The sequence below is a fragment of the Cyprinodon variegatus genome, unplaced genomic scaffold, assembly GCF_000732505.1.
Source record: "Cyprinodon variegatus isolate N-32 unplaced genomic scaffold, C_variegatus-1.0 Scaffold1417, whole genome shotgun sequence".
NCBI lineage: Eukaryota > Metazoa > Chordata > Actinopteri > Cyprinodontiformes > Cyprinodontidae > Cyprinodon > Cyprinodon variegatus.
Genome location: NW_015151870.1, coordinates 45055 through 56017, shown reverse-complemented (window position 1 = coordinate 56017; position 10963 = coordinate 45055). Strand labels below are relative to the sequence as shown.

At 43.9% G+C, this 10963-nt stretch overlaps 2 protein-coding genes across 3 annotated transcripts in view; both read right to left on the bottom strand.

Moving 5' to 3' along the window:
• LOC107103300 (A-kinase anchor protein 2-like) overlaps positions 1–5820 on the bottom strand; it is a 9945-nt gene extending 4125 nt beyond the window's left edge. For both annotated transcript variants that reach the window (XM_015402953.1, XM_015402954.1), the window contains exons 1-2: positions 5267–5820; positions 5085–5176 (exon numbers count right to left, since the gene is read on the bottom strand). In XM_015402953.1, the coding sequence (XP_015258439.1) occupies positions 5085–5176; positions 5267–5708 (534 nt within the window). In that variant the 5' untranslated portion in view covers positions 5709–5820. The remainder of the gene's footprint in view (positions 1–5084; positions 5177–5266) is intronic.
• A 7-nt stretch (positions 5821–5827) lies between these two features.
• LOC107103299 (neurofilament medium polypeptide-like) overlaps positions 5828–10963 on the bottom strand; it is a 6570-nt gene continuing 1434 nt past the window's right edge. The window contains exons 2-3 of the mRNA XM_015402952.1: positions 6777–6991; positions 5828–6105 (exon numbers count right to left, since the gene is read on the bottom strand). Of these exons, the coding sequence (XP_015258438.1) occupies positions 5847–6105; positions 6777–6991 (474 nt within the window). The 3' untranslated portion in view covers positions 5828–5846. The remainder of the gene's footprint in view (positions 6106–6776; positions 6992–10963) is intronic.

The following is a 10963-nucleotide window of genomic DNA, read 5'->3' as shown; positions in this document are numbered from 1 at the left end:
ATGAATGGATGGATGATGGATGGATGAATGGATGAATGGATAATGAATGGATGGATGATGGATGATGGATGGATGGATGGATGGATGGATGGATGGATGGATGGATGGATGGATGGTTGGATGATGAAAAATGAGCAGAATGGTGATTAACTTGTGAACTAATAATTAACCCAACTGATTAACAAAGCAGAAACTTCACCACATGTTGATGAAGGATATAGAAAAAAAAAAACAATCTGTTACTTAAGAGAAAAAAATCCAAAAACAAGTTTGTAAAAAAGATCAAATGTTATCAGTTGAGGTTTATTGATGTTTCTTTCTACCTGCTGCTCTCAAAGCCTCTTTCTCACTGAAAATAGCAGCTTAACGCGTTTTCCAAACATGTGTCACAGTCAGCATAAGCCTCCTTTCCCATTGGCTAAAAAGGCTGGTTTAACCCCTTGCTGGCTGCTGCAGGGCCTCAGTCCCTCTGGCAGAGTCCCGCCAGGTCAGGTACCCGGCGGGACTCTGCCAGAGATGGACAGTCTGGCTTGGCTCAGCAGGATTCTCCCCCATCCTACCAAGCCTGTCCCTTTAATGGACAAGGTCTCAGCCGGTGTTCCTCCCCCCGCCGTACAGGGCACAGGTTCAGCTTGAAACGTTGATCCCTCTCCTCCCTGGAAAATGGGTGCGTCCCAGATGTATTGGTTCAGGACCGGAAGTTTGAGGCGAACCAGATGTTGCCACGGTAACGGAAGGAGGAGCAGATTTCAGTTGTTATCCCAGTCAGTACTGCGTCCTGTGAGCAAAGTTTTTCTGCTCTAAAACTGATCAAAAACCACCTTAGAACAACTATGGCTGCTGACAGGTTAAGTCAGTGGTTCCCAAAGATTTTCTTCTGGGCCCCCTTTGGATTACAATAAAATTTAATCCTCCCATCTTTTCAGTGGCTGTAGTGAGCCTGCTTGTTGCTGCAGATCTTCTTAAATCTGGGTTGCAGTGTTACAACTGTCCATTATGCTCAGTCAAGCAAGCGCTGTTTTTTTTTTGTTTTTTTTCTTCATTCATCCATACCGCTTCCCGCGCCCCCCCTGCAATGGCATTGCGCCCCCCTTAGGGGGCGCGCCCCACACTTTGGGAACCACTGGGTTAAGTCATCTTGGCATTCTCAGTGTTGAGTCAAGGAGGGCACATGCCCTCAACATGGATGACTTTGTAAAAGATTTTGCTTCTTCCCACCAAAATCGGAGAATTCTGCTCTGTTGAGTGTATCCTGGCTTTGAGTTTGCAGTATGTTGTTCCCATTAAAAGCTTATTTGACCATAGCAGGGTTTCTCAAACCTTTTTAAATACCACCAGGGTAATACTGGTCAGCTCTGGTGGTATTGTCTTGCACTTTACTATTTGGAGGCAGTTTTATTTATTTATTTTTGAGAATTTGTTTTTGGTCAAATTCTGGGCTCTGAGTTTACATTTACATGTTTACTGTTCCATAGTGCCGTTTAAAGTCTTGTCTGGTCATGGCAAATCTTTGTTAAATAAACCATTTTAATTTGAGTGTGTGAGAAAATATTTGTTCCCTTTCGTTCATCATTTGTATATGGACCCCTCTGATAAAGCCTTGCTCACCCTTTGGCCAGCCCTTGAAGAAAAGTTTAGCTCCGCCACTGGTCACGGAGGACGATCACGAGCATGTGAGTCACTAACCTGGTTTTATTTTTCAGGCTGTGCCTAGAAGAAGGAGTGGAATCCAGCCTGATGACTTCAAACAGCATGTGGCAAACGCCACCCAGAGACTTCCAGAAGCAGAAGAAAAGAAGGCTTCTGAACTGGCTGATGAGCAGAAGCAAGCAGACAAAGGAAAGCAGGAGTTTCCAGAAGGCGAAGCCAAAGACTGTGCTGACGAGGTAAACAGAAGTCCAGGCCAGAAGATAAGAGATCTGAATAGGTACCGAAGGGAAATCCAAGCCGTAAAAGGGCAGAGTGCCTTCTCTAGGTTGGGGAGGATTTACTGCCCCTAGTGGATCAGTTTAAGTATCTTGGGGTCTTGGTCACGAATGAGGGGAAGATGGAGCGGGAGGTCGATAGGCGGATTGGTGCGGCGTCTGCTGTGAAGCGTGCGCTGTACCAGTCTGTTGTGGTGAAGAGAGAGCTGAGCCATAAACCAAAGCTCTCGATTTACTGGTCGATCTACGTTCCTACCCTCATCTATGGTCAGGAGCTTTGGGTCATGACCGAAAGAATGAGATCCCGGGTACAAGTGGCTGAAATGAGTTTTCTCCGTAGTGTGTCTGGGCTCTCCCTTAGAGATAGGGGGAGGAGCTCAGTCATCCCGGAAGGACTCGGAGTAGAGCCGCTGCACCTCCACATGGAGAGGAGCCAGTTGAGGTGGCTCGGGCATCTGGTTAGGATGCCTCCTGGACGTCTCCCTGGTGAGGTGTTCCGGGCACGTCCCACCAGGGAGGAGGCCCAGGGGGAGACCCAGGACACGCTGGAGAGACTATGTTTCTCTGCTGGCCTGGGAACGCCTTGGGATTCCCCCTGAGGAGTTGGCCCAAGTGGCTGGGGAGAGGGACATCTGGGCCTCCCTAATGAAGGTGCTATCCCCGCGACCCGACCCCGGATAAGAGGAAGAAGATGACATCAAAGATGCTCTCCAAAACTGTGGATATCCAAACTGGGCTTTTATCAAATCAGCAAGTAAATCCAAAAGACACGCAACAGAAGACAGCGATGGGAAAATTTAATACAAAAACATCACAATCCCGTATGTTGCTGCAGTGTCTGAAAAGCTCAAGAGGATTTTCTCCAAACCAAAGATCCCAGAACATTTCAAGCCAAACCAAACCCTTAAACAGAGGCTAGTGCACCCTAAAGATAAAACCCCCAGACTATATGAGCGGAGTGGTATATGCTGTTCAGTGCAGCGAGGAATGCTCTGATCTTTATATTGGCGAAACAAAACAACCTCTCCACAGACGCATGGCCCAACACAGAAGAGCGCCCTCCTCTGGACAAGACTCTGCAGTACATCTACACCTTGTGGACAAAGGACATGCTTTTGAGGACCAGAATGTTCACATTCTGGATAAAGAAAATAGGTGGTTTGAGGGGAAGGAAGCCATCTATGTTAAGAGAGAAAAACCAACTTTAAACAGAGGTGGGGGGGGACCTCAGATTCCAGCTTCTAAAAACATACAATTCAATCATAGACATGATCCCTTTCAGATATCACCACACCCCCCCACCCCATCACAGAGGAACGAGGGACCTACCCGCCCCAGCCGGTGAACAATACCTCCTTAACGACCAACCCTTAACAATCATAGACAGGTTTCAGGTATTACAGGAGATAATCCCCCCCTTTAACGACCGACCCTCGGAATTTACATGTTTCCAAGCGATACAAGGCTTTGTCTATATAAGACTCAAACTCAGTGCGGATCCAGACATTTGAATCGAGAAAGCTTCCTGGAGAGAAAGCAAAACATCTTCAAATCTTGGAAACCAAGTCCAGTCTGCTGTCATGATTCATGCAGCTATTATTTCATCCAAATGAAAAATGGAGAACAGATAAGCAGATCATGGCTTGTCTACAGTGAAAAGAAGGACTGGGTTATTTACTTTGGCCTTTTTGGAAACACAGGAAGGAGCAATCAGCTAAGTGAGCTTAGTGCTTGGAAAAAATCTTTCATTCCTTTAGAGACAGCATGAAAAGTCAGCTGAGTACAAAACATAGAGAGGAAGAGAGGAAGAAAAGGGACAAGAAGAGAGGGACGCAACCTAGAACTGATAATGGATGTCTATTCTATTAACATCTCTCTATCTGGAGAATGGGTCTGTTTGATGTGTTATCTTCTCCATACAAAGGGGCCCCTAAATCTGCCCCTGCTGGGAGCAAGCAGCTTAGATAGAGACAGGAGCAGGTAGATGAGATGAACAGTAATGAGAAACTGGTTAGAGCTTGGCAGGTGAATGAAATGAACCATTAAACCAGTCATCAGTACCAAGAGCATGATAGTTCTCCTAATTAGGCATCAAAGTGGGGAACATTTCTCCCATTTAACCATTACATTGAGGACCAGTTGTTGCAAAGTGAGGATATTTTTCTGGTTCTCAGATCTTCTATCTTACTAATGCTTAGGTTAAGGGCTGAGCTGTCACTTGCTTTAGGGTTAGAGATAGGATAGGTGTTATTTTTAGGGGTGGGGCATAGAAAGGGTTGAAGATGACTGAAAATCAAGGGGAGTCATTGATACCCTTTTCCCACTGACACGTGTCTACCGGGTCAAACGACTCTGACAGCGGGTCGCGTTAAAATCACCTCAGCTCTGATCGGCATGCTGTGGGAACACCAGAGTGGGGTCGACCTGCTAAATTACATGGTAGCATTGAACGCATCGTACGGACGTCAACAAACTGCGACAGTCACTTCTTATCTGACAAGCAGAATCAACTCTGTTTCCATTGGATAAACATGGAGCAGCTCTAGTGAGAAGGATTCAGAGAGATAACAGAGAGAAACAATAAAGCACACTGACTACACCCTGGCTTCTTTCCATGTTGCTCTCCATTGTTTACTTTCCTGACGTATGTCGCACTGTTGACATCATCAACACTAACCGAGTGGAATGATGTCACCAGAGATGCAGCAGTGGGGAGGGTAGAGTCGATGCAGCTGCCAGTGAGGGGTTTAACCAGCTTTTTAGGCCAATGGGAAGGGAGCTAAATACTCTACTTTATTGTTAGCGGGTTGAAATATATTTGAAAAACAGGCATTAAGCCTCTATTTTCAGCAGGAAAGAGGCTTTAGAGTCAACACAAGGTCCTCAGTACATATAGAAAGACAAGAGTGTGTGTGTGTGGCGATGTTTTTGTTACCTTGTGGGGACATTTTCTCAGGAACATCCTACACTTTGGGGACTTATAGGTACTTGTGGGGACCGACAACTGGCCCCGATGAGGAAATGTTCTCTTCTTGGGGCGAGGTTAGGGTTAGGACTAAGGTATGAATTGAGTTTAGGTTTAGGGTAAGAATCTGGGTAGCCAATGGAAAGTCCCCACAAGGATAGAGTGACACTACATGTGTGAGTATATCTGCCTACCTTGTGGTCGCAGGACAAACTGGAGCGTTCCATTTTACGTGGTCTGGAGGGGGACGACGGCGAGGAGACAGATCTGTCTGGAAACGCTGGTACTGGAATCAGGACACAGCAGGAATCAGGAAAAAGAAGAACAGCAATGGATTTGAGCCAGAGATGTGAAAATATATCCGCCATCAACGTACCGCTGAAAGTGACGGTTTCATTGAGGTTTGGTGACACCAGCACCGTGTCATACCTCTCTCTCCCTCTCCTCCACTCCTCCTCCCTTTGTTTCCTCCCCATCTCCTCCCTCTGTCTCCTCCACTCCTCCTCTCTCTGCTTCACCATCTTGATCTCTTGCTCCACCAGAGACTGGCTGCTGATGGAGCGCAGCTTGAAGAAGGGATTAGAGGAGAAAGTGCTTTCCTGAGTATCCATGGGTGGCGGCCCAGAGCTCAGGCAGAACTCAGAGGCGCTGCGAATGATCAGATTGGAGGTTTCCACCACTATAACACTGGCAGAGGACGCCACATCCAGGCTGGCCGACCAATCAGAGAGGCCCCCCATGGCAGAGGACAGCAGGCGGCTCCTGGAGCTGGAGCCAGAGGAGTCGGGTTCCAGAATAATGACGTTGTTGGCTGTCATTTCATGATATAGGGGGAGAGATGAGGAGCAGGAAGGGGATGGCGAGATGGAGAGAGTAGGAGTGCGGCAGACTGTAGGTTTGGGCACAGACCGTCCTTTCCCAGGGGTGGGTAGTCTGATCGCAAAAAGAGAAATATGTCAGCTGGTTCTGAAAGCATGCGGGAACGTCAGGGTCCATTTATCATACCTGGGTACCGCCAGACCCTGCACAATCATCCCCCTCTCCCGCCGGTGCTGCTCCTCTCGCTCCAGCGTCAGCCGGATCTCCCTCTCCACAGCACTTTCCTGCTCCTCCACGTGGCTGCGAAACGAAGAGTCATCCAAGCCTGAGTCCTCAGAACCAGGGGACAGGGTGGAGGACAGAGGAGGTTCTTTGGGCATGGGGGGGTGGAGTTCCCTTGTGGAGGACAGGAGGAAACCCCACTCAGGTTAGGAGGAGGTTATACTGGGAATGGGGGCATCTGTCAAAATCTGTTAGTCTTCTGACAAAGCCTAGAAAAAAGATCTGATCCATAACTGGTTTAATGGAGGCGGAGCTTAAGCTCTGGAGAAGCCATCCTCCATCTTTATCAGTGACGGCGGCATCCAACCATGTCTCCATGATTTGCTTTCTTTGACGTTTCTCATAGTTCTGCTTTACTATGAAACTCACTCTTTTCCTTACAGCTCATTAAATGATCACCAACAGAAAATATTAAGCCTTAAAACAAATTAAATTCAGGTACATTTATTTCAATGATCTTTGATATGTATCAAAACATCTGATCAAAAGAATAAATTATATTTAGGTAGTTCAAACTTTAGAAAAAACTTGCCCACAACTTTGTCAGTTCAAAAAGTACAACAGTTCATGAAGATTTCTGCAAACCTCAATCTGCAATAAGAAATAAAAGGCTGGATTTGGGGGAACAGCGCCACCAGGTGATCATGGAGCATGAATGCAAGGCGTTCAGGTCTGATGCTTCACAGCGAGCACAGCTCTCTGAAAGTTAACGTTGGTTTTGATGTGCACCAATGGCCAGACATTCATCTGCAGTTCAATGGAATACAGAATGAATGTAAACCTACCTGTGTCTGAGGCGAGGGCTGCGAGTCGGAGGATACAGGGAAGAGTGGGTACCCTGGAAACTCCCCTTAGCTCCCAGGCCTGGTTTAGGAATGGGCAAGCCTTTCACCTCCTCCTCCATCTTCTTCCACTGCTGGCGAGCAACCAAAAAGTCCAGATGCTCTGTGGAGACGTTCTCACTGAGGTTCTCCTGTTGCACACAGAAATCTAAAGGAAGCTGATAAAAAGAAGAGAAAAAACAATCATCTATCCATTTTCTCCTGCTTATCCTGTCAGGGTCTCAGTGGGGCCGGCGCCTGGCAGTCCAGAGGCGAGAGGCGGGACCGCCCTCAACAGGTCTCCAGTCCATCGCAGGGCAGCACCGAGACACACTGAGACAAACAGCCACTCACACCTAAGGAGAATCTAGAGAAGCCAATGAACCTAACGGTCATGTTTTTGGACTGCCGGAGGAAGCCGGAGTACCCAGAGAGAACCCACGCATGCTCAGGGAGAACATGCATGCAAAAAGATCGGGCTGGGAATTGAACCCGAAACCGTGCTGCTGCAAGGCAATAGGGCCCCAAACTGTGTCACCATGTGGTTAAAAACACATCATTAAAATGAAGGTTGTAGTTCTTTTCCTTGGTGAGGAGTTCAACTAAACACCGAGTGAAGGGTTTAGAAAAGCAATAAATGAGAATTTTTTTCTCAATATTAATACTTCCTCATATAGTTAAATAGATCTAAGAAAATAGAACATGCTGAACACAAACAAAGCATATTTTACAAACCTCTCCTTGTGTTCAAAGTGATGATCCCCTGCATACATAACATCTTTCTACCTTAGTGACAGCAGGGGGCGCCATTTAGACAACATTGAGATTGCCATAAAAGACCTGGCATGACCTCTGAAACACTGAGACACGTGCTTAAAGTGAAATGTTGACTAATTTGAACATTTGGAATAACTTCTGTCTAAGCGGGTTGATTAGATTTTCTGTTTAAATATTAAAATTACATTTTAAAAACATGGCTGAGTTAAATCTGTAAATGTTGTACTGGAGTTTGATGTACAGATATAGTTTTTATATTTTGGAATATTTGGAGTATGGAATAATAAAAAAAATGTCTATAAAGTAGATGTTCTTGTAGAAATCGTCTCTAGTCTCGTCTGTTGTCTGTATCTATATTTCTCCACTTTGTTGATGGTCATTAGTTCAGTTTCTCCTTAAATCTCAAGTATTCTCCCTCGTTTTAATGTTATTCAGAATCAATGATGATTGGGCCTGAAAAGTTCAGTTTAGACTACTGGACGTACAGTTTTCTAGAAAGACCTCTAGAAAAACCATGACCTGGAGGACTGAGAATCTCCACAGATGGGATCATAAATGGTAGGAAGTGGTTCACCAGCTCTCTGCACTCTGCTTCATGTCCCAATGTCTGCCAAGTTGTCTGAGAATTTCTCCGCAGGAGGGTTAGGGTAAGTCTGATCTTCATCCCTGACCACACGTCATCATTCTGCTGGAACTTGTTCTCCAGCTTCTTCTTTATGCCTTTTTGCTTTCTTTTATATTAACTTTATGTTGGTTAGGATTGTCTCTCAAAAATGTCTTGACTTCTTTTCTGAAGGCTCTTTTTTCTTTTTTTGCAGTTCCTTCAGATCACTGCTGATCCAGGGTTTGTTACTGGAAGAGCATTGAACTAGTGGTGAACAGAGCAGCACACCCAGGCATTAATGTTGTCTCCATATAACTTACATCTAAACAACCTTCTGAAGCTTCCATCTTTTTACAATTCTCTTCATTGCAGGTTGCATTTGATAAAGAGGATTATATTCTAAGAAGAAAACTAGGTTTGTGATCTGATCTGCCAAGAGTGTCTCACTTCCATAATACAATTGAAAACCATTGCTGTCTCCAGTTAAAGTAGTGAGTAGCTGTGGTGTCGGAAGTTAAGCAGTGATTGTGACTGAAATCATCACTTATTGCCACTAACATATTGGGGTGTTCTCCCTGTAGTTTAGCAACGATTACACTGATGACATCACAGGTAATGTTAGCAACAGTAAAAAAACAATAAAATGAGAATGGGGAACTCTCTGGGTAAATAATAGGCTGCAGAAACTAAACCTCCCAATAATATTTCCTGGATTACAGAATCAGTTCTGCTAATCCACCTCCTGAGCTTCTGCCAACCTTCCCTTAATGTCTGTCTGCTACCATCTAAAAGCTGAGGACATGATCCTGCAGCAACATTTCAGTCAGAAACATAATACTGCATTCCCAATCTTCCACTTGTTAATCCAACTAGTTTGCTTAAGATATCATATTGCCCATAATTGATGAAAGAGAAATCTTGGTTTTCTTATTTTTCTACCTTCTCTTTGCTCTTGCTTATATCCTAGTTTCCTCCCATCCACTTATCTTGGACTCTGGAATATAGTTGAAGTATTTCCCTCTGATTAAGTATTAGTTTCTTTGTGTTTGTTTACTTTCCCCTTTGCTCCCTTCTAGTTGCTTCCATCCACACCTGCTCCCAATTAGCTAATTAGTCCAGTCTTTGTTCTGTCTTCTATATTACTCTCCCTGTGCAGTTCCTCAGTGCTGGTTCCTCGTCTTTTCCTGGATTTCTCCTAGATTCTGTTTTTTTTTTTTTTTTCTGTATTCGTTATTTTGTTTTTTTTGCCTCTGTTGCCTGTGAGTTCTTCATTAAATCAGCAAAACTCGTCTCATTGTTTGGGTCCTCAAAACCTCCACTGAACCTGACACTTCGGCTTTGTTCGAAAACCTAGGACGCATCCTTAGAAGACCGGATTCAAAGGTGGATTACGTCATAGTGCGGCGCCGAGGTCTGGTCGGATTCCAAGAGTCCTCGATATGCGTCCTTAAAATGCGTCCTTCTTTTTGCCCAATTTGAAGGACGGGTCCGATGTATCCTCGGTATTCTTGGATATCCCATGATTCATTGCGAGACCAAGCAAGCTGTGATCAGAGGAAAGGTTACTTGGCGCCGAACAGTGGTGAAAATTGGAAGTTAAGTTTAATATAATACAAGTCATTTAATAGTTCCGTCTGAGATTAATGAAAAATAGTTGTTTTAATGGTCTGAAACGGCGAATTCACAAAGATTCAAAGGGCCTGATCCCAGTTTATAGCTCAATTGGAAACAATTTTAACTGGTTAAGAGGTGATGTATGTAGTTTATAATAATAAATTGAAGGAGACAAAATAAAATGTACATTAATTTTATCCTTTCTAGAAAACGGTTGAGAGATTTTGTTTAATTTTGAATATTCCTGAAATTATTTCAAAAGTTAAGAAGAAATAACCTTTTTTTTCTTGTACATAAAGTACATTTTTTTTGTACAGATATACAAGAATAGATGAGGAGTAAATCGGTAAATAATTACACCTTCTGGAAGAAAAGGGATTTTCTGTTTTGAAAGTGAGGAAATGGGCCTAAAGTCTGAACTATGACAACTAATGGAAACACGAGAGCATTGACGACTCAAGTGGTTTTTAAAAATCTTAAAACAAGAGAGTGTCTATAAGGAACCTTTCTATGTATTGTTCTGCTATTAATGGAAAAACCAGCCCTCCTATCAGCCAATCAGATTCAGTTTATCCTCTTTCATTTGTCTGGACAGCGCCCCCTGCTGTCACTCAGGTGGAATGACGGAGATCCTTCAATAAGAAACTTGGAATTAATTGTTTTGTGAGAAAGAAAAGGCTGTTTTATATGAGAAGATGGTTAATTTTACAGTTAAATATGCTACATTTATAGAAGCTCATGTTGCTTAAGTTCTAGGCGTTCTGGATCTATTTCCACAGTTATTCTAATAGTCACATCTGTAATTATCACAATAACTATGAAATACCAGTCAGAGAAACTGTTTAGACAATATAGTGCATCAAATAGTTTCAGGTGCTGTGGGGGGGGGGTGTAGAAAGTAAAATATTATATTATGCACTTTGGCAAAGTGAGAAACAAAACATTATGTAGGAACAATAAGGTGAAATATCAGGGATCCAGGAAGTTACTGCTTATTTACAACCAGAAAAAAGGCTTAAAATGAGAGATGGCAAAAGTACTCACTTTCTGTACTTGAGTAAAAGTACAGATACTTGTGTTAAAAAATACTCTGGTAAAAGTGGAAGTACTGATTAAACTTCTTTACTCAAGTAAAAGTAACAAAGTAAATTTACTT